Genomic DNA, 24,577 nt, shown 5'->3' on the forward strand with positions numbered 1-24,577 from the left:
AAACTTGCATGAAAGTCTTCCAAGAGTCCCCTTGTTAATAGGTGTTTAGCCATGCTTAATTGGAAATGGATTAAAGTCTTGCATGTATCTTGTTTGCCGAAGGTTTCATGGGGTTGTAAAAGCTCTCGAATGAAATTGCAGCAAGTTTGGAAGCAAAAGACAGCAGGCTTTTTTTTTTTTTTAGTTGCAGAAATTTAAGCCTTTACGTAGTTGCATGGAACTTGCATGCAAATGGTTTTGAAAAATTGCACTTTAACCCCTCTAATTCCCCTTTGTTGCACTACGGCCCAATTATGTGCTGATTTCTTGCAATTAGGTCCTAGAGTAATTGCGATTTCAATCATTACTTGACCCTCTCTTTGCTCTTGAACCTTTAGAGTTCCCAAAATGTTTTAATTGGGCTGGAATGATTGGTTAATGTTTGCAATTGGGTCCTTGGTATTTTTATTTTCTATTTTTAGAAATTTGATCGGTAATTTACTTTTTTGGAAATTATGCATTATGTGATTTCATTTAAGTTGCAATTGGGAGGGATTTGGTGATTTTGTTTATACTTTACTATTTAATTGGTGCCTTGACCCTTTTATTGTTTTGAAGCTAATATTTCCTTCATTTCATTACCATTGCAAGGGAGGTAACCTCTATCTCCTTGATTTTATTTCTCCTACGTGCTCCTACGTGCTATGTGCGAATATGCATGCTTTAATTCATTTTTAATGTTTGATCTCTTGTTTTGCTTTCCTTTTATTTCGCTTTCTTTAATTGGCAAGTTATTTGAGGGCATTTGAACCCCAATTTGTAATAGCTAGGTTTTGGCCCCTCTCTTGAAGACATGTCTTAGTTAGTCAATGTAATAGTTAGGATTTACCTTTATAAGTCCTTTCCCCCTTTAGATTGTAGTAGGGCTCCCTTCAAATGTAATAGTTAGGGTTTTTATTTGCTTTATATTTGTCTTGTGTGCTTTTGTATACTTATGTGTTAGGTGTTATCCGCTTTCTTAGGGCCTTGCATTTAGATATCATGCTTATGTGTTATGTGCTATATGTGATTTATGTGTTTATTTGCTTTATTATGCTTTATCTGATTTCTTAGACTGTAATAAATGCATGTTATCACACTAGTCCAATACTAGCTGTGATTCCTTTCCCCTCACCACACTAGTCCAACGCTAGTTGTGGTTCTTTGTTCTGATTTCCCACTAGTCCAATGCTAGTGAGGATCCATAGACATGGGCTAGTCCTGTGGCGACCCCACTTCCCCCTAAGGCGAACCAAAGGGTTGGCGGGCCGTCTGCCCAGCTCTCGCCAGGACTCACGCAAGCATTCTAACCCAAATCCTTTCGAATAAAAATCTAATCTATTACAAAACAATTTCCTCGAATAGTCTCATCACGATACCACACTAACTACACAGATAACAGTAATTAAAATTTCCAACCTACCGCTCTTAAACTTCTCACGCATTACAACCAAGGAATAGGATCGCACAATCCCAAATACATATAAAACTATTCAACCAAATATCGAACTAGGGTTTACACATTTTCCAGCTTCGAGTGGCAATCCAAAATAAAAAGTACATTATCCGAATCAAACACAATACAGCCCACAACATAAGTCATAGTATTCAGTACATTCAAGAAGGGAAATATAAGCAAGTATTCCAGCTTTCAACTTCCAGAACCTGTTAAGGAAAACAATAAACGTGGGGTGAGCTAAAGCTCAGTGGTGCCCCAAAAAAACATGCAATCACCTAAATCAAACAGCGAGTAATAATTTAAACAAATTGAACAAGTAGGAAAGCGTATAACAGCACAAGGTAGGATACAGGGCTCTCAGGAGCCGTTTTCCCCTGCTTGATCACCATTCGTCGTAGTTGACCCTCCGTCAACTTTCACTACCTAATATCCATGTAGATCCACTCATTTTAATCCTAACCCGTCACCGTTCATACCTCCGCTTTGGGCCCAAACTTCATCTACCGACGCAGTATACTCGAGATATACCCGTAATAAAATTTTGTCGAAGGATTCACCTATCGACTTTATTGTAGATCGATTCAGATGTCGAGGGATTCACCCAACGACTCACTACATTTAGATTCAAGGTTTTTGTAGATCGATTCAGATGTCGAGGGATTCACCCAACGACTCACTACATTTAGATTCAAGGATTCATTAAAAAAAAAATGATTCACACATGTCACCACTCGAACGGCTAGTGCGATAAAGTACACACTGCTCACTTCGATGGATCAAAACTCATTTCTTTGCAGTTTATCACATAGCAAGTCAAGAAAGCACTTAACTCAAGTAGGAAAAGAACAGGCAAGGACACTCACCCAGAGTGAAGTCCAGATATTGGATTGGGGATCAAATTCTGCGTCCTCGTAAAATCCTAACATATCAGAATTTAAGCCATAAGTTTTCTATTGGAACTTTCGGCTTGAACATGTAGAGTTTATCTAGCGTGTAGCTAGCTTACTTTTCTCAAAATATTTACTTGGAGTCAAGCTTGTGAGATCAGTACCATATTTCTCATGTGTCTCCTGAAATACCTTTCCTTAAAGAAAAAAAACTATTATTATTTTCTTAAAATAAGTCGACAAGCTATTTAATATCGAGGCTAAGGGGATCAAGACCCACCTTTTTAAACTTTTCCTTAATTACAACTAGCCTTAGACTGTTTATAAAGAAGGAAGGAATTTGAAACAAAACTAAGGTTTTGAGTCTGGGAGAATCATTTTCCCAAATTGATAAGGCTAGTCTAACTTAAGGGGTAAAAGTCATGTTGCCCAAGTTTCTAAGGCAAAAATAGTAGATACTATGTTTAGCAATACGATGCTAAATCTGTACCGTTCGAGACTTAAAGCAAAAATATTTTTCATTTACTTAGTCAATCATTTACTTGGAGTCACAAGGTCGGTACAACTTCTCACATTTTCGATTCCAATCCAAAATCACATTTTCTCAATATTGCACAATTAGAGTTTAAATAGTAATAACACTAGGGCTCGTCAATTCTTAGCCCTGTGTTCCAACAAATTTATATCTAAGCATAAGCAGGAAAATTTACCAAGGTTTCGTCAATACTTAGCACTTGGTAATCAGTACTTATATCAACTCACGGTTTCACAAAATAGTAGCACAGATTTCTAAACAATTTCAGCACTTCAGTTATCCATTCAGGGCGGGAATTCATAGAGCCCACCATCAACCAATTTTCAATAAATCAACCAAGGCTTCATCAATCATTACCTCTTGGTTTCAGCAACCCAATATAAGCAAATAGAATAGAAGTGAAGTCCCAAGACATTCCAGCAGTTAATTTCCGTCATCCAGTAATACTTTATAAAAGAAATCATTTCAATGGCTAAGGGCTTCATCAATCATTAGCCCTTAGCACTCAACCAGTAATTCCTGGGACAATCAAGCTAACATATCAAATATTTAAATCCACTAACAGTTATTTAGAACCAAAGATCACATTTGCAGCAGCCTCCTATTCAAATATATGATCCAAAGCCAAGAAATATCATCCACAATATCACGTTGTCACCTCGATAATCAAATGCATGACTACTTCAAGGTATTATAAAGCAAATTCGAAAGTAATACTATTTTCTTCCACAGCTCCAAGATATATGAAGTAAACCATACGGGTTCTTTATCAATCATGACCAAGGCTGAAAAATTTCCAGTTTATATCCATAACTTCACTTCACTAATTCCAAATCGAATTCACAAGATATCAAATGATTCGATACCATACGATTTCCACAGGCTACGTGTACATTTTATCATGCATTTCAGGTTCCTAACATCCCAAAAACAATTCGAGAGTTTTTCTAGCAAGCCACGGGTGAATCTTGAATGAAGGAAATTTTCTGTTTTCACCTTACTTGTTCGAGTGAAGTAGGCTATTAAACTCTCACTTTCTCATGCCATGACTTAGCTAAACAATGCACAATTTTCGTTCAGAGGTTGGAGTTAAACCACTGTTATAATTTTCAAGATTTCCAGGTTCAAGTTAACGGTAATTCGAAAAGGATTTCCAGCAATAGCAATGATGCCAAAACAGAATTTTTCTTTGGTTAAAACAGGATTTTTGATACTCCATTAGCTCTTGAAAACATGTAGCTAGTTATTAAAGATTCCCAAAACACTCCAGATTCATACTATAACCGAAATCATCACACAAATCCAGAATTTTGTCTACTAAGTTCGGATGGTAGTTCGTGAAATAGTTTTCTGTTTTCATTTTTTTATTTTCCTGGTTAGCCAGGCTACAAAACCTTATGCAACTTCTATTAACATGTTGTTAACTGGTTAATCATATACATTAACTCATAAAAGCCCCATAATCCTAGATTGAGAACTAAAGATTCAATTCTAGGCCTCGGAAATTTCAGTTGCAATCCAATTCACCAATCCAGAATTTTTCCAAGTTCCTAGCTTTATTATCCAATAATGTAACTCAGTGTGCAGGCCCTTAAGCATTTTATCATCCCTTAGCTAGTTAAGATAATAACCACAACTCATAAAAATTAAGCTAAATAAATAAATCAATCCTTAGTCATGCTCGGCAGAATGTTAACATCAAACCAGAATTTCTTTCTTCCTAATTTCACCATCCGAGGGTCTAACATGAACATGCAAAGTGGTATGCGGTTTCATTAGCTAGTAGTTAGTTTATTAAATCCCAAACACAAGCTCGGTTTATGGCTGTTTAGCAGATCAAGGTTGCAGTATTCAATTCAGTCCTCGGCAGTGACAAAACACTATCACATTTCCAGAAATTGGTGAGACTACACTCGAATGAGTATGCATGCAACAAGTTCTGTTTCATTTTTATTTCCAAAGTAATCCAGGCTAATTAAATTCATGCCTGACCCTAATCTTAATAATCATCCAAGGTTTGATTAATTAGTCACTATTGCATGCTCAAATCATTTCCGGAAAACACATTAGGACTGCAATTCAAATCAGTTTCTCGGCTAAGACATTTTCCCCTTAAAACAGAATTTCCTTAATCCTTGCCATTATCATCCGCAGGCACAATCAACATGCATGGTCTTAATCATCAAGTTTTACCCCAGCTAAAGACATTTAAGAGTTCAAATTATCACCGAAAAACACAAATTAAGCTGCATTGCTCAATCAGCTTCTCGGCAGAAATGGTTTGCCCAAAACAGAATTTTCCACAGCTTTGGTTTCATCATTTGATTACACAAATTAACACATGCAAGGCCTTGAACATCATGTTTAGTGGTAAGTGACCGTATATATGAGCTCAGATTACTTCAATTAAGCAATGATCAAGTCTGCATTTCTGATTCAAGCTCACGGCAAAGCCAATTCTTCCCAAAACAGATTTCTCACTCATATCTTTTTTTCTTTGTCTGACTATGTAAACAACACGAGCATGCTCTGGTAAAACTTCATCTACTGATACTTGACTTAAATTTAACCCAAAAAAAAAAAGATTACCTCAGAAACCAGCTAAGTCCACACACCAGAAATTTGAAATTCCTATCCTCCGCTCGGCTCACACGCACGGATTTGGTTCTGGTTTTGGTAGCTGTAAAGTTGCGACTGGAGCTGCTGATATGCGGCTTGGTTGAAGTCGAAAATGGTCACAGCTAGAAGAGGGAAGGGTGTAGGTCAAATGTTCTCACGCGGTGGTCACCTGGCTTCCTCCCTCAGCTAGCGGACAGAACAGGAAATTTTCTGCTCAGGGATTTCTTTCTTCTTGCTCTCGGTTACAGCAGGTAACTCCCTCTCCTCTCGGTCGATACTCACGATGAAATGTGGAGTGGAATGCGGCTGGTGGTTGTAGTCTGAGTTGTAGTGGTGCAGAAGAGATGGAAATGGTGCTCGGTTGAGTGTGTAGGATGTTTGAGTATTGAATTGGATAAGTTTCTCACTGGCCGAATGAAGAGGTAGCGTATAAGGTTGTGAAGTGGTGCTGCAATGGTGAAGTGCGTGATTGGCCGGCTGAGGTGGTGGAGCTGCGGTTGGCCGAAAGGGGTGGCTGATGATCATGATGTCCGGGAGTTGTTTGGTTGCAGAATTTGGTTAAGGCCGTGGGTTGTATTGTGAGGTTGTGAGGGTATTGTAGACTTTTCACTAATCCTCCAATTATCCCCTTAAGTCCTTGGCTCTAACTAAAGTCCAAAAATTATCCCCAAGTGTGATTTAAACGTCGAATTATACACTAGTCCTACAAGGCCTTAATTATCGTAAGTCTTACGTCCTACGTATATCTAGGATACTTATATCGTTCTTGTCCAAAATTTATCGATTGCATCTTAATACTAAGGTTTCAGTATACCCTTAATCTTATTCGTAATAAAGTTAGCTATTGCAAATTAAGGAATTTATTTTTTTTAGAGAGTAAACTTAATATCGCTCAAGAATTATTACTTTTAGTATAACAAAACTGAATAATTCAATATTGATTACAATTATATTATTTATTACATAAACATTATCTTCATACTTTAATTCAAAACAATTAATTACAATACTAGAGTTCAGAGAGATTAATTGTTAGGTCAAAGAAATAGTTTACAATTGAAATATGAATTTAAAGTAGCAAAACTAATAAGTTTAGTACATAGAGTAAAATATATTCACGTAGTCCAATTTGAGAATACTCGATATTTTGCACATAAAATTTATTGGTTCTGGTCTTAACGTGAAAATTCTTACTAGTATTTAACGCTATTCGCTAATTAGGATTAATTATTGAAATTCAAGAAATTTTATATAATTAATCTACTCAGGTAGCGTTAATTTTTAACATAAAGAAAACTAAGTATTTTAGCATTTTATTTTAAGGCGATAATTTATACTAACTCCGGATGTATTAATTTAGTCTAGCAAAATCAAGAAAATTCATAACTCATGAAAATTATATTATTTCTCACACAAAATTATTTTTACGGTCTTATAAGCAGACAAGGGAAATTAATGCTAAAATTTATTATAGAGTTAAAAGAAATGCAAATGATCTACAGAATGGTATTTATATATATTTTTTTCGGGGTTCTCACAAGTCCAATGCTAGACCCTTAGGAACCTCCCTCGCTAGATCATGTTTGTATGATTACATTACACTTTATGCATATTTTTCCATTTTTTAGGATCTTTATCATTTTCACATAATATTCCTCCTAATAAAATATCCCTTACCCCTATGTATATATAACATTTAGATTTGCATCTCATTTAGGAAATTAGGGGGTAGATTAGTGCATTTTTGCCTGATTAGACTAGAGATAACCCTTTGGATATGGGATATGGACGAGTTTGGCTTTCTAATCTTAGCACGCTCGTATTCCCTCTATTAAAGGGAACATTGAGTCACGAACATTAGTCCCCCGCTCCTGACATGATGCATTTCTTTAGGTCATACACATTTGTATATTATTATTATTTTCTTTCTTTCGAGTCTCATGACTTGCATTATTCGTGACTTCTTCGAAGAGTCTTTATTGGGCGTCACAATTAATGTGATTGGTACCAAATAAGCTTTAAAGATACATTTCGACCCCCGATACCCTCCTAGGTCTAGGGTTTGCATTCATATAGAACATCCAAATGTGATAAATCTTTAGGTTAAAATAAGAAAATCTTTGACTAAATCGCGCAACTAGCCTTGGCTAGGTTGAAAGGGTGCCTTGGATTCTTATCCTTGCCTTCCCTTTCTTCAAATGTGACTCCCGAATCTTTTTCTCTGATTTTCGTAGACTTGGAGTCGTTTAAAAAGGATTTTCTACTTTTTCCTTTAAAATTCATTTTTTAGGTGACTTGGTACAGCTCAACTCAATACCAAGTGGCGACTCCATTTTCCATTCAAAAAACCCTTTTTAAACTATATTTTGGGTCAAATCGTCGTATTTTCAAGTCCCATTTAGACCCATGCTTTTTTCCATTTTCTTTTTAAATCAAAAATTCATTTTTAAATCAAAACTTGAATCAAAAGCCATTTTCCTAAACTCGTCGTCTTTTATTTATTATTCTTATCAAAAAAATGGGGCGCGACAAGTTATTTGTGATTTAGTTTTGTAATTTGATTTGTTTAAGTTTGGATATTTGATTTATGATTATTTTTGGATTTGATTTTAAAATATTTAAATTTGAACCTTTTAGACCCGAACCCGACCCGAACCCGACTCGGATCCGTCAGACCCAATTCCGAGACTCTAAGATCAAGACTCATCGGGTATATACGGATTGAGTCCGAGTCTACTACATAAAAACGGGTTCGAATCCAGACATTTTGAATTTCAACCCGAACCCAACCCGTTGACACCTCTACACTGTTCTATTCTGGGCAGTTGTCACAAGTGTCCGTGTCCCATATCCGGTAAATAAAGGCCTTGTTTGGATTGTATTTTTCTGAACTTTTTATAAAAAAATTATTGTAGATATTTGATATATGTAAGGTAAAAAAGTGATTCGAAAATGTGTTCGCGAAAATACGTAGTAATTGCTATCCAAACGAGGCCAAAGCCTATGGGGTTTGGGATGCATTATCATAGCTCTTGTACTTTTACATAATTGTACGCTCCAATACTATAAGAAGAAGAAAAAGAAATAAAAACCCTTCTCTAGTTCAAGGAGAATTTAATTAAAAAAATATCTAATGTATATAATGCTTCCAGTACAAAAATTTTTCTGATTATTTTTCTAGAGGCAGTTTTTACCAATTTCTAACCCATGACGTTCCTCTTTAATTCGTTTCGTCTTCGTAGAATGAATCATTCTCCCATAATAATGCATGTTGTCAAAGGCGGTAAGGAAGATGACAAGTTAATTATGCTTCAATTCATACTTGTGCAAGATGACGAGTTAATTGGATTCAATAATTATAATTAAGTACCACAATATGATGTACTATAACCCTGATCAATATAAAGAATGAACGAGGAGCACCTAAAGGAAAAAAAATATGATGACCAATAGCCCCAATTTCTGATTATGAGGAAGAAGCGGAAAAAAAAAAAGATTACCGACACAAACACGCACTCTCATGCATACATTTAGAAGAAAAAAAAAAGAAACAAAACCAGAGAGAAAAAATAATAAAAATTTACCAGTCAATATATTTGTAGTACACCATAAAAAAGAAAAAAAGAGAAAATACTACTCAGAACAAAAAGAAATGAGAAAGAAAAGGAAAAAAGAAGTCCTTGTTACCATTTTAAGCAGAAAGGAAGATACAAAGGGAAAGTAGCATCCATTTAGTATATAAAGAATCGTTTTAAGCAACTTTAGCAATTAGATTTCTTGGAACGGATCATCCTCGAATTAAAGAAATTGTGTTTGTATTGATGAGAAATTAAACACTAAAAGCAATTAGACTTCTTCGAACGGATCATCCTCGAATTGCATGTTGTCGACAGGTGAAATGACACGTGCTTCATTTACTTTTTCTGCACCTTTTCACTTTTCTAGACTCTTTTTTTTCATACTCCTTTCGTCTCACTTTGATAGTTCTGTTTGCTTTTTCACACAGTTTAAGAAAAAGTAGTTAATTTTGTTAGAACAATCAATTTAGGTAACTATTTTCCTAAAATACCCTCACATTAATTAGAGTATAACTTTATGGGAACTTGAATTAATGGTAAAAAAAGAATCAACTCTCTGGGGTAGATTTATAGTAACAACAACTTACATTGAATAAGGGTATTTTAGAAAAATTAAAATACAACTACATTCTTCAATTGAAGACTGGACTACAATTTGGGACGGATGAAAAAGAAAAACAGGACTATCAAAATGGGACGGAGGGAGTATTATATTACTTTGGTCCGATTCATGGGGACGTAGTGCAAGACAGAAGTAGAACTAGAATATTTATTTGGAGAGGACAAGCATCACACACAGACAATATAAAATTTTTGTGGGGTGCATTCGATTGCATTTCTGTTTTTTTTTTCCTTTTTGCATTTTTTAAGAATATTATCTTAAAATAATTATGAATCACATTTTTACTCCACATTTTAAAAAAGTGATACATTATTTTTTTTCTATAAATATTCTTAAAAACACTCAAAAAAATCAATCAAAATTGTGATTTCTAAAGGAGATTTTGAAAATTTTTAGATGTTTAAAGTGAAAAACATGAATTTCTAAGACTTAGATGTAGTATCCTCCTCAACTCTTGACTGGAGGTGTCAATACAATTCAATCATGTTGACCTGTCCAAACTAGCTTACCAATCAAATAACAATAAAATATCATCATTCCTTGTCGAACAGCATGCAAAAAAATAAAAATAATAAATAGAATTTTAAATGACTCATAAATAGGTATGGGTATAAAAATGTAATTGGATATATACTCATACCCATTTATTAAATGGGTATAAATGGATATATATCTATTTATTTATATGAGTATAAATGAATTGACTCGATTATATTCATTATCCAATTATGACCCGCTCAAATCCGCTCGAATCACCCATTTTGAGACATCTACTCCTGATTTCATCCTTGGGGCAGCGAGGCGTGAACATTTCTAAGCAAATCCAGAGCCACATGACTCCATTTTCTAAAGTATATATAGGACAGTGAATTCATATATGAACCTAACACATTTGTTGTGGGCTTGAGTGTTCGACCTAAAATCACGTTTAAATAGTTTGAAAAACAAACCGGTCAACTTGGGGTCAATTTGAAAAACCTCAAATCGACCGACTAACCTATTTAACTTATTTATTATGGCATCCATTAATAAGAGGCACGAAAAGAAAAAAAATATAGAATAAAAAATTCCTGCTTAAGTCCCAACGTTTTTTGGTCTTTGTTCTTCGAAGAAAAAGGTCCCAAAACCATGTCCATTCCCAAATTAATATATTCGTGCATGATGAGCCAAAAAGAAATCACTTTAGGACAAAAGAGAGGCAATCACTAATGATAATTGTATATTATACACTACGTAAGTGGACCCTAATCAAACTTAACCTATGTACTACTTACAAATGACTCTAGCCAACCTTAATTAGTCTTAGTAGTACTACCTATAATTATTTGACAACCAACCAAAAAAAGAAACTCATGAAAAGGTACAATGGCTAATGGCTGTAGTTGGAAACAAGCAAAAGTGAGCCATGGGTGGATGTGCTGCGGGCTCAAGTCTGAGAAGATTAATATTTGCTGCAAAAAAGTGACTTTTTCATGTGATTTGTCTGGTTTACATAAATTGTTTTCCAGCTACAGCCCAAGATACGATGCTTTCTTTTCCCCTCAATTTGTCTCTTCGTGGTAATTAACCGAAATCCAAATCCCTTGTTTTTTTTTGGGGGGGGGGGGTGTTTATAGATATGTGACATCAGGACTCTCAGACGTACAAAAAAAGAAAAGCAAAAAAAAAAACCAAATTCTGTAATAATAACATGTCCCCAAATGATTCACAAGGGGATTGGGGGCTTCTCGGCTTCGGGTCTTAACTGAGCCGAGCCAACGGGGAAGCAGCTCAATTTCACCATTAAAAATAAATCCATGACACATTTGTACAATTTGTTAACTTTTGGTAATTATGAAAAATTTGTCAAAAATGTGCAGAATTAGCAAAGGAGGAGCAGGAGCAATATAAACTGATTTCAACTAACAAAAAGTCACAACAACTTAAGTCTACAGTAAGATTTGATTCACCGAATAATTTAGGACGAAATTGGCATATAATATACATTCCCGAATAATTAACTGGCAGCGCTTGCTGTATTTTTAACCTACTTTGCAGAGTTCATTTTGCGTGCCGATGCCCTGAATGATACTAACGATTTCCTAAGCTGTTTATCATGCTTTGCTTGTGAAGGCATATAAGTAGCTTCAGCAGGCGTCGAGTATCAATATTGAGCTTCGGACTGCTCTAAAGTTTTCTAAATGCAATGGCCACATCTATGCATTTTGCATCGTCTTTTTTCTGCTATACAACTTTTTTAGCTATTTCCCTTATTCTTGTTCCATGTCTTGTTGTTTCGCTAACTCTGCAATCTGATATTCAAGTTCTACGTAACATCAGGGAGGCTGTTGATCCCAACACTGTCTCCTCAACTTCATTTCTCAGCACTTGGAACTTTGACACAGATCCATGCGAAAGCTCGGGGCCTCATTTTCTAGGAGTTTTATGTACAACTCCTGAAGATAATTCTAGCAGTCGAATAGCTGTAATTAACCTTGAAGGAGATGGATTGGACGGTTTTCTGACTCCAACAATTGGAAACTTGACAGAGCTCACTACCCTAAACTTGAGGAACAACAACTTCCGGGGACCAATACCAAATACTATAGCCAAGTTGAGAAAGATAACCAAACTTCTTTTGTCGCAAAACTTTTTCTCTGGTGGTCTTCCTGAAGGATTGAGCGAGATGACGAGGCTTGAACATTTTGATTTGTCGCAGAACAGGCTTTCTGGTACCATTCCTCCAAAGATCTCTGCATTAAGGAGCTTGTTACACCTACGACTATCCGGCAACCAATTCTCAGGGAAGTTACCAGACTTTTCTGGTCTATGGCAGCTAACCACATTAGATCTCAGTAGCAACCTATTCTATGGTACACTGCCTCACTTCCCTACAAGTTTAAGAACGCTATTATTAAGTCACAATATGATTTCTGGCAATGTTTCATCCATTGGAAGGCTTCCACATCTCAAGACATTAGATCTCAGTGATAATAGGCTCTCTGGCAAAATAGAGCCGGATATCCTTACATCACCTAAGGTAAGCAGCATCAATGTCTCAGCAAATCTCTTCACTGATATTGAAGTCGTATTCATGAATCAACCCAGCCAGCTTCAGCTATTGGACGCCCACGGTAACCATCTCCGTGGTCATTTGCCATTGCATTTAATCACCTTTCAGAATCTAAGAGCAATCTATCTTGGGCATAATTTATTCTCTGGTTGGATCCCGAAGGAATATGGAGCAAAGCTGTATTCTTGGAAAACTTTGTTTCTCGAGTACAACTTCCTTCAAGGAACTCTGCCACAGGAATTCATGAACAACCTCAAAAGGATTAGGGGCAGCTTAGCACACAATTGCCTTCGTTGTCCAAAAAACGTAAGTTTCTGTCACGGAGGGCAAAGGGCACCTTCAGAATGCACCGGGCAGAAAGGTGAAGGCCCATGGTTGACAAAATTAGGATAAATGATCTGACTTTATTTGATTCTCTTTCAAAGCGTCCTAGTCATAGTAAGAAATTAGCTGAAAAACACCAATCTTATCAAAAAAATAGGATAGAAAATTTTTACTTTTTATTCAAATTCGTACCTTTTCTATTTGTCTTTCTGGGAGTCTCAACCATCATATTTGAATAGGAAAAAATACTTGTTTTCGCATAGCTTGAAAATATATTGAAAGGATATGGCTTGAGTGTTCCCCAAAGCAACAATAAGATTGAGCAAAGTCATTAGAACTATCAAAAGTTCATATAAATTGGTGAAATATTTCTGACATTCACACTCCACTTTCAAACAGAACTGATTCTTGTGTCCATTCTGAAAAGAATTTTGTACATGGGCCAAAGCAACATTCTAGCGTCCACTAAGTGATATTATTATGTAAAAGATAAAAGATGAAAATCCTCATCTTTTGATAGTCAAGGGACAGTAATGCCTTTCTACTTGTCCTTCTTCTGACTCAAAATAAAAAATTGTTTGCATAAGGGAAAACTAGACAGAGATGACGAGCTAATTTGATGCGCAGCCTTCGCTGCTTTAATATCTTGAGTATGGAATTCAGCCATTTCAACGGTGATAAAATGATGGACCTAAAGATGACCATTTCTTCTTTAAGTTTTTCATCTTATCTCTGACTGCAAGGACAAGGAAATCATGCCAATAGGTATAATAATACACTCTGCATGGTATTTTGGACCAATTGAGGGTTAAGTTCCTGAAACAAGTAAACCCAACATTTTGAACCATGTGGTATATTGTAGTCTGGACCGAAAGAAGTATACCTGGGTACAGTTTTATCCTCTGGTTGCTGCTACGAAGGAGACTAAACACTAAATACAGATAAAGAAATGGGGCATTAACCTAAATCTATCCTGAGACTGCATCTCCATTTGTATCAAAATACTGAATAATATCCTGAAGGATGCAGGATTTCTTGCAATTTTCCTCATATGCTCCCAAGTGAATTGCTTCTTCTCTTGGTGATTTCATAGAAACTTCTGCAAATAAAATAGATAAAGTATTATTTTTGGATTTTAAATGTGAATGATCAAAAGAGATTGAAGTTCTCCCGACCTTGTAGTCCCTGGTGGTGAAAATGCTTATCGAGTGCAAAATCATGCACTAGACCTTGCAGTCCCTGGTGGTGAAAATGCTCTTCTTATTCGGGTTGATGAGAAGAACTCTGCATGTTGCACCCATGTACCCAGACAAACTGTGTTTCTTGAAAGGATGAAAGACCTTTTCCTTGTAATATAAATAGATGAACTCTACCAGTGGAAGGGATCATCGAGAATTATCAATAAAAAGTTTGAGAGTGTTTGTAAATCTCATGGCAGCCTAAGTTTTCTTTTATTCCTTTAAACAAGGCAAAGATACATGGCTAGAAGGGTATCCAAAGTCGCTTCATAAAAGTCCCTTGATCGTTGAAGGCCGAGAGGAGGGCTATGTTGATCGGGAATACCTTGAAGGATGCTGGCCACTCTGAAAGTTGGTATCAGAGCCAAATGTTTAAAGGAAATAAGTCCCTTATCCATACTCTCATATTCCGATTATATTCTCATGAATATTGTCCATGAATATCTTCAAAATATGCAATGGTTGAATTTATATGGTAATTATAATAATTGTATTGTTGTATTCGTCATCGTCATTTTGCAGGTAATCATTGGTGTGCATATGATCAATATAATGAAGAAGAATGTCTTATGTTTATAGAAATGTATGAAAATGAAAAACAGAGTGCTAGTGAGTATTTACATCCTCTGTCTTATACTATAGTTAGTAGGCAAGTTCATCTAGATCTACTTTATCAGCGTTTGCATGTCATAAGAACTGAGAAGCTAGATAGTGAAGAAAGAGAAAAGACAAAAAAGAGTCGAGTAGTTATAGATAAGGATCTTAAAGTTCGAAGAATCTAGTATAATTTAGTTATGTCTTCATCTACTTCTTCTGATCTTGTATTAAATAAAACTAATAGTAATAAATTAGATTATTTGTATGAAGTCTCTGTAGAACCAAAGGTGGTTGATCCTACCTCTCATCCTGTTATTAATCCTTATTCTGTATATGGTAAACAATCTTTCTCTCCTGTCCGAACAATCAAGTCTTTGATCAAGCACCATGTGAGAACCCTAAAATTTTTCACATTTTCCCAGCATTTTGTTTATGCTCACTTCCTTTTCTAAATTGAAAAGGAAAAAAAGGAAAGCCATTCCCTATCCATTTCTAAGAAGGGTTTCATTTCATATATATGAGCGTGTGATTGTTTGCATTAAGTGTTTTTGTGTGAGATTATAGATATATATATTTGTTGGAAGTACGGACGAACGCGGCGTGTGAGCTTGGAAAAGGAAAATTTTTCGAAAAAGGAAAGGGGCCAAATCCAGCCGAAAATCCGGCCAGTCTTGGCCGGATTGCTGGCCTGACTGTTGAAGGTTTTGGAAAAAAAAATTTGTTTTCTTCTCTGGCCAGTATCCGGCCAGGAATCCGGCCGGATTCTGACGTGTCACAGCCGGTCAGCAGCTTTGACCGGCTGTTTCCTTCATTCTTATCCTACTTTTTGGCCAAAATATCTTCATTTCTTCTTCCTCTTGGCCGGTTGTCTAGAGAGAAAAGAGAGAAAAGCTCTTCATTTTCTATCTTCAATTTTGGTTCAAATCTTGAGTTTTAACCGGTGAAATCGCAAACTACTCCGTACAAGTGTTTACCAAGGAGGTGTAAAGCTTTTGGTGGAGTGATTTTTGAAGGGGTAGTTCTAAGCTCTTATCTTTCTTGAGTTAAAAAGGTAACTTACCTAGAAAACTTCCTTTTGTTCCAATAATTGTAAACTAGAGTCTTATAGTAGCTAAATAGGTGATTTTGCGGAAGATTTATGGTGGATAGTAGAGTTTTGCTAAATTTCTGATTTATTGGTGATTTTCCTGATTTTATATGATAACTCTTGTTTAGTCTTGGAATGGTGACATGATGTGGTGTTAATTGAAGCTTACATGCGTTAATTGCGATTGATTGCGGAAAATTTCCGCTTATGGGTATAAATTTCAGAATTAGGGTTTTAATTTGGGGAAATTCTTATGGCTGTTTATTGAGGTCTCAATTGGTTGAATATTAAGGGGGTTTAATGGTCTATGATGTTAAAATGTCTTTGTGGTGGATTATTGTTATTGGGTATGTGATTGTAGGGTGAAAGTGAAGAAGTTAAGGGGAAATGCCGTCCGTTTATTTTCTTGTAATGTGTATAAGTTAAAGGGGTTTTAGAAATGTGTTTTGGGTTGATTTGGGTGTATTTCATTGAAAATTTCATCGGTTCTTTCAAAAGGCGGTTGAGGGCTAAGTTTCTATTTGAACTTGTATACTTTCTTTTGGCAAATACCTTGACCGTTTTACCATTTCAAAACATGATACCTCTTCTGTTTGAAACTCAAATAGTTATTTACTCCGTACCAAAATATAGAGGTATTAGTTAGGGTTTTCTCGGCCACACGTGAACTACTTTCAAATGAGGTTAAGTGTCCTCCTTTTCCATATGATTTTCATTAAGACCTTTACTTGAATATATATTGACTTTTAGCCACACAAACGATTTAGAAAGAATATTTCCTTAGCCTATCTATTTGGATTTTAATTTGTCCTTGGTCAAATGTTTCCGTTGGAATTTTATAACCCTTTTTAGTTTGATTTTGCGTTTGGTTTATGAAACCCTAGTTATTCCCGTCCATGAATCCAAACGTCCTCTTTTCACTTTAAATCCATCTTTATACGTTTTACTCGTAATTAGTTGGATTTTCTTCGATTTAACCTAATTGGTTGTGCTATATTCTTTCTCGTTTAATCATAGGTTTTCTCGGTGACTAAAGGTAATATCCGGAAGGATATTTTGCTCCTTGTTTTGCGTAAATAGGTGAGTGTTCCTTGTTTGCTATATTTTCTTGAGTTCATGACTTGTATTATTGTTTGATAACGTGTTAAGTGCTTTTAATGATTTCCAAAACGAGTTTTCTAAGCGAGTGCGTACTTTATCGCACTTGACCTAAATAAATGTGAAATTTTCAAGGATTTAATGATTGAAACGTTAGTTGCGCATGATGTAAGCCTTTTGGCTGAACTGGGCCCTGCCCTTCGTTACCGATCGACTCGAGCCAGAAGCAGACTCGGTCGGGCGATATGGTGACCCTGGGTGAATTTGGTATACTCGAGTATTACCTTGTATTCTGGTGGAGGCTGGCCAACATCCAGGAGGGGGTGAATGAAACGAAAGAAAGAACGAGGGTTTTATTTATAAAAAAATGCATTTTCCAAATGATTGGAGGAATAAGGGAAAATGACAGGAGAACGAATGAACGAACGTATCCTTTTAATGTATGTGTTAATATCGCTTTATATTGTGAATGTTTCATGACTTGTTATTTGATTTATGGCTTGATTATATGTTCGGAACCTCACTGAGTTTTTAGCTTATCCCTTTAGTTTTGTTTTCCTTAACAGGGGAAGGCAAGCCAGGACGAGAGCTTGGTATAGACTAGCCTAGTCTAGTTCTTTGTTTTGTAATGGTTCTCGCCCTAGCTTTGGCACGGGCTGATGATTGAAGAACTGAGAATCTTTGTACATTGAAGTTGTATTTCTTTTGAGATAGCAATGTATATAAGTTTCACTTTAAGTTTGGATCATTGTTATACTCATTCTTGTGGTTTATTCCGATGGTTGCTTGAAGTGATCGACTGAGTCCCGACGAGAGTTGGGTAGGCGGTCCGCCGAACCCTTTGGTTCGCCTTAGGGGGAGGTGGGGCTGTCACACACCAACCCAAAGGAGTCAAAGAATATATTCAAGCTTCAAAGGTTGATCAACACCCTATTCTTGCTACAAAGAAGGAACAATTATTACTCTTCATATTCCAACTGATTTTCCTTCCCCATGGAAAGAACAGGGATACACTCATATTCATTTTGGAGCCATCAGAATATCACTCTCCTTTCATGGAAGAAAAGGGCTTCCAATAGTGGCTCGAGTAGCTTTACTCGACATAAGATTTACAAAGTATCAGTATGCTTGCATAGCAACTGTTGAAACAACTTTAAATGCTGGAACCATCTTTGTGATCCTTTTCCCTAATTTTAACATGTCTTTAGCAGATCCTCATTTGCTAGACACTTTAAAAGTATAGGTACAAATTGTTGGAGCAGATCAGGTTTCTGATGCAATTGCAGCAACACTTCACTACCAAATGGTTTATCGAGTGCAAAATCATGCACTAGACCTTGTAGTCCCAGGTGGTGAAAATGCTCTTCTTATTCGGGTTGATGAGAAGAACTCTGCATGTTGCACCCATGTACCTAGACAAATCTCAAAGTCAGATCCAATCACACTCTTGCCTGATAGTTGGATCACTGATTATGAGTCTTTGCACACAATCAAATGAACCTTTAGAGTTTTCACTCTCAAGGATCTCACAGACAAAAGAAGGGAGAACTTCAATCGCTTTCGATCATTCACATTTAAAATAAAAAAATAATACTTTATCTATTTTATTTGCAGAAGTTTCTATGAAATCACCAAGAGAAGAAGCAATTCACTTGGGAGCATATGAGGAAAATTGCAAGAAATCCTGCATCCTTCAGGATATAATTCAGTATTTTGATACAAATAGAGATGCAGTCTATTACTTCCAAGATCCTATTTCTGGGCATATCTATTTTGATACATGCAGAAATTGTGAAGAATGCTTGTTGGCAGAACAATTGGAATGTGATGTTTTAGATCTCTGTTCTAAAAAGAACAGATCTAAAAGGTCGAAGCCAATAGACCTAGTACCATTTGAGCCAAGACCATGCAAGCCAGATCCAGAACCAAGACAACTAGATGCCGATGATTTTACATCATCCAGAAGTAGCTTTGATGGGTATGAAATTCCTACATCATGGGTTTATCAAACCCCAAAACCCAGTAAGGTACTTCATTCTTATTATCAGAAATGTCTTGAAATCTTGGAAAAGGAAGCAAGGGAACAAAGCAAGAAGAAACAGACCCAGGAATGGAAACCTGTTCAAACCCAAAAATTTTCAATCCCTACGTTTGAACCCATGGCTTCAGCCCAACCAACCGAATGTTTCATGTTTCAAGAAGCTGATTTTCCTCCTTTAGAATCATTTGTAAAAAATGATTTTAAACATACCCCAAAGATTCAAACTCCAGCACCTGTCATCCTTCCAACTGGAGAAACCCAGAGAACCAATCCTGCTGATGAGGTTCTTAACTGGCAGATAGAAAATTCCTTGGTCCAGAATATTGCTCTCACCACAATTCATCATAATGTTTCTGAGGTACACAAAAAGGTGAATCATATTGATACTACTGTTAATCATATTGATACTACAGTTCAGTCTCAAAAAGATCAAGTATCACATATGATTAATGTTCTTGAAAAAAGACTTGAAAGTCTTAAATATAATATGCCTACTACCTCATCATCTTTAGCAAATTTTGTTTTGAGCAGAGAAAAAGAAACTAAATTCTTCAAAACCAAATTACTAATTTGAAAGCAACGGGAGAAGTTCCAAAATATGATATTGGACCATTTGAACTTACTCCCTAGGTAAGTTCAAGTTTTGGTACCATTCCTCTTAGGAATTGGCCAACCCCCTTTTATTTTGGTAATATTACAACACCTAATCCTTCAGTTTTCTTTCCAGATCAACCACAACCAGCTTCTAAACCTTTTGACATAGCTGCAGTTCTACGAGAATATCGTAGAAATAAAAAAGAACAAGAAAGACAAGAAAATGAGCAATGAAAGATTGAAGCTGAACAAAGAAAAGCAGAAGAAGACAGAAAACGCAAGGCTAAAGTAATTGCTGATCAACCAGTAGTTTCGTTAATGTATACAGTACATACTAATCCGATTTTTTCTATTGAATAGGAACAAAAGGCAAATGAAGCTACAAAGGTATATGATAATCCTCTTTCATCTATGTTAGAGGATCTCCAACAAGATTCAATCCCTTATATTACTAGATATACAAAGACATCAGATCCAGTATCCCCAGAATCAGAATCTTCAGAAGATAGTTCAGATGACACAAATTCTGATTCAGAAAGCAGCCAAGAACAAACTTCAGAATCCTCTGAATCTTTTGATCAGTCAATAACTGTTCATAATGAAGAGGAAGAAATTCCTTTTATCAATATGAACACCAAAGTTGAAGTTGTTGAACCAGATGATGAAGCAGAAGGAGAAACTTCCCCATTAAGGCCTCAAAGGACAGACTTTCCACAAGCAAAGGGAGTCCAACTTTTTACTATTGATGATATTCCTTCTGAAAAATGGGAAGCAAGATTCTAAGATTTTCATGCTTGGATGATTGCACAAAACTTGCATGAAGAATCTCATTTTGAAATTTTATCTGTCTTTACTGGACATTTTTCAGGAATCCTGAAAGAATGGTGGATAAGTCTGGGAGACACAGACAAGATGACTTTCTTAACCAGACAAGATTTTTCAGAAAATATAAACATCCTTCACTTGATGTTATAGGAGATGTCAAAGAAAGCAGAGAAACCAAGAGAAAAGAGTTTTTTCTAATGAAGTGTTTATCTTATGATCGAAAAGATCTCAATAAACATTTTAAGAAAATGACTAAGCTTTTTTATATTCTTGGTGCAGATATAAATCTAAAACAAACTTTTATCAGTTCACTCCCCAAATCTCTTGCTGATGGTGCTAAGATGTACATCCATAACAAATATGGATCCATTTTGGCATCACCTTTCATTGATAATGATGATTTGGAATGCAAAAGCCAGTTTTGTGCCTATCATCTTGGTGAATTCCCAATTGCCAAAATCCAGATTTCAAGTCAAATTTTGAAAACCATTTTGCTTTAGAAATCTGAGAAAAAAGTGTAAACCTATTGGGAATTGGAAATTGATCATCAAGAAGAAAAAGATTAAGAGGCTGATAATTGATTACCAGTCTCATCTTTCCTCTTACCTGTTCTGATCTTTTGTTGACATAAAAAGCTTGGCACGCCCATTGAGAATCAGATATCTCAATTAATACAAATTTCAAGAGTTCTTGGCATTCTTGTTCAGCAAGCTAAGTATCATCAGGATTCATTCCTAAATGACTAGCTTTGTGGGATTTATATCCTCATTCCTTTTGAAAGGAAGACGAATGTAAAAGTCAGAATTTTTTCACAATGGATGGTCACATTTCTGTAAAAACTCTTGATGATTGGAAGCACATGACTCTTGAATAATTTTATTATGAAATTCTTTGAGTCTTTCTTCCAAAGAAGGATTTGTATCATCTAGTAAATAAAGCTTCGGGATATCAATGAAAGGTTTAAAAAATGTTTTTGATCTTATCCCTTTAGCTGTGATGAAAAACTTGTTTTCCCTATAGATATCAAATCCAAGTAAAAGGTCTTTCCCAGACATCAAATTGGCTCCCAAAAACTGAGTTGTTATGTAACAATTAGGGAGAAGTTTGAGAGTAATGGTATATTTTGTAATTGAAGTAGTGTAAAAAGAATTCCCATCAGCTCCTTTAAACTCATGAGTGTAAGTAGTCCAATATTTGTCTGATAAAACATCTTTTTTCATAATGGAAAGGGCTGCACCAGTGTTAAAAAATGCAATTAAGGGAATAGGTGTTGAATACTTATCCATAAGGATATGAACGAGTGATTGAGGATAAGTAACCCTTTCTTGTGGATGAGTTGTCCTTATTGTAAGGATATCAGGAACCTGTAAAGCCACAAGAGTGTTATCAGTTATTTCTTCCTGTTCAGAGAATTCAGATTCTATATCAGAGAATTGTAAATTAAATTCATTCTGAATTTCTAAAATAAGGTTTACTCCCTTTTGGTTTCGAGGATAGTTTTTTGCAAAATGTCCTGGCTTTCCACAAATAAAACATTTGTTTCCTTTCCTGCCTTTGAATGGTTTGCCTTTCCTTTTGAAGTAGCTCCACTTCTTTCTAAAAGGTCTCCTTGAGAATTGCTTATAGCTTTTGCTGAAACTTTTGAATCTTTTGAACTTTTTCCTCTTTTTGTATGGAACACAAGCTTGACACTTTCCTTTAATAATCAATTCAGGCTTCTTGCAAGCTTGATCGAGACAAGCATCTCCTTTAAGATATTCACGAATAACCTTCCTTTTGTTGCAAAGATCATCCAATGCTAATAAGACTACTTCCAAGATCCTATTTCTAGACATATCTATTTTGATACATGCATAAACTGTGAAGAATGCTGGTTGGCAGAACAATTGGAATGTGATGTTTTAGATCTCTGTTCTAAAAAGAACAGATCTAAAAGGTCTAAGCCAGTAGACCCAGTATCATTTGAGCCAAGACCATGCAAGCCAGATCCAGAACCAAGACAACCAGATGCCGATGATTTTACATCATCCAAAAGTAGCTTTGATGGGTATAAAATTCCTACATCATGGGTTTATCAAACCCCAAAACCCAGTAAGGTACTTCATCCTTATTATCAGAAATGTCTTGAAATCCTGGAAAAGGAAGCAAGGGAACAAAGCAAGAAGAAACTCTCCTTTCATTGAAGAAAAGGGCTTCCAATAGTGGCTCTAGTAGCTTTACTCGACACTAGATTTACAAAATATCAGCATGCTTGCATAGCAACTGTTGAAACAACTTTAAATGTTGGAACTATCTTTGTGACCCTTTTCCCTAATTTTAACATGTCTTTAGCAGATCCTCATTTGCTAGACACTTTAAGGGGTAGATCAGTGAATCATTGAACTAGAACGGCATATGAATTTTGTGACGGCCCCACCTTCCCCTAAGGCGAACCAAAGGGTTCGGCGGACCGCCTGCCCAACTCTCGCCAGGACTCACTCACGCACTCACTCATAGCTCAAGCAAAATAACGTGCATCCATAGAAAATGAATAACATATCCACTTCAACTTAATATATACTCCCTTTTGGTTTCGAGGATAGTTTTTTGCAAAATGTCCTGGCTTTCCACAAATAAAACATTTGTTTCCTTTCCTGCCTTTGAATGGTTTGCCTTTCCTTTTGAAGTAGCTCCACTTCTTTCTAAAAGGTCTCCTTGAGAATTGCTTATAGCTTTTGCTGAAACTTTTGAATCTTTTGAACTTTTTCCTCTTTTTGTATGGAACACAAGCTTGACACTTTCCTTTAATAATCAATTCAGGCTTCTTGCAAGCTTGATCGAGACAAGCATCTCCTTTAAGATATTCACGAATAACCTTCCTTTTGTTGCAAAGATCATCCAATGCTAATAAGACTACTTCCAAGATCCTATTTCTAGACATATCTATTTTGATACATGCATAAACTGTGAAGAATGCTGGTTGGCAGAACAATTGGAATGTGATGTTTTAGATCTCTGTTCTAAAAAGAACAGATCTAAAAGGTCTAAGCCAGTAGACCCAGTATCATTTGAGCCAAGACCATGCAAGCCAGATCCAGAACCAAGACAACCAGATGCCGATGATTTTACATCATCCAAAAGTAGCTTTGATGGGTATAAAATTCCTACATCATGGGTTTATCAAACCCCAAAACCCAGTAAGGTACTTCATCCTTATTATCAGAAATGTCTTGAAATCCTGGAAAAGGAAGCAAGGGAACAAAGCAAGAAGAAACTCTCCTTTCATTGAAGAAAAGGGCTTCCAATAGTGGCTCTAGTAGCTTTACTCGACACTAGATTTACAAAATATCAGCATGCTTGCATAGCAACTGTTGAAACAACTTTAAATGTTGGAACTATCTTTGTGACCCTTTTCCCTAATTTTAACATGTCTTTAGCAGATCCTCATTTGCTAGACACTTTAAGGGGTAGATCAGTGAATCATTGAACTAGAACGGCATATGAATTTTGTGACGGCCCCACCTTCCCCTAAGGCGAACCAAAGGGTTCGGCGGACCGCCTGCCCAACTCTCGCCAGGACTCACTCACGCACTCACTCATAGCTCAAGCAAAATAACGTGCATCCATAGAAAATGAATAACATATCCACTTCAACTTAATATATACTCCCTTTTGGTTTCGAGGATAGTTTTTTGCAAAATGTCCTGGCTTTCCACAAATAAAACATTTGTTTCCTTTCCTGCCTTTGAATGGTTTGCCTTTCCTTTTGAAGTAGCTCCACTTCTTTCTAAAAGGTCTCCTTGAGAATTGCTTATAGCTTTTGCTGAAACTTTTGAATCTTTTGAACTTTTTCCTCTTTTTGTATGGAACACAAGCTTGACACTTTCCTTTAATAATCAATTCAGGCTTCTTGCAAGCTTGATCGAGACAAGCATCTCCTTTAAGATATTCACGAATAACCTTCCTTTTGTTGCAAAGATCATCCAATGCTAATAAGACTACTTCCAAGATCCTATTTCTAGAC

At 36.0% G+C, this 24,577-nt stretch overlaps 1 protein-coding gene across 1 annotated transcript; it reads left to right on the forward strand.

The window, feature by feature from the left end:
• The first annotated feature begins 11,903 nt into the window (after window positions 1-11,903).
• LOC113737522 (uncharacterized) lies at window positions 11,904-18,612 on the forward strand. The gene is made up of 2 exons (XM_027264746.1): window positions 11,904-13,076; window positions 18,358-18,612. The coding sequence occupies exons 1-2, from the start codon at window positions 11,904-11,906 to the stop codon at window positions 18,610-18,612; spliced, it is 1,428 nt and encodes a 475-aa protein (XP_027120547.1).
• The last annotated feature ends 5,965 nt before the right edge of the window (window positions 18,613-24,577 follow it).

Source organism: Coffea arabica, chromosome 3e, assembly GCF_036785885.1.
Source record: "Coffea arabica cultivar ET-39 chromosome 3e, Coffea Arabica ET-39 HiFi, whole genome shotgun sequence".
NCBI classification, from domain to species: Eukaryota; Viridiplantae; Streptophyta; class Magnoliopsida; order Gentianales; family Rubiaceae; genus Coffea; species Coffea arabica.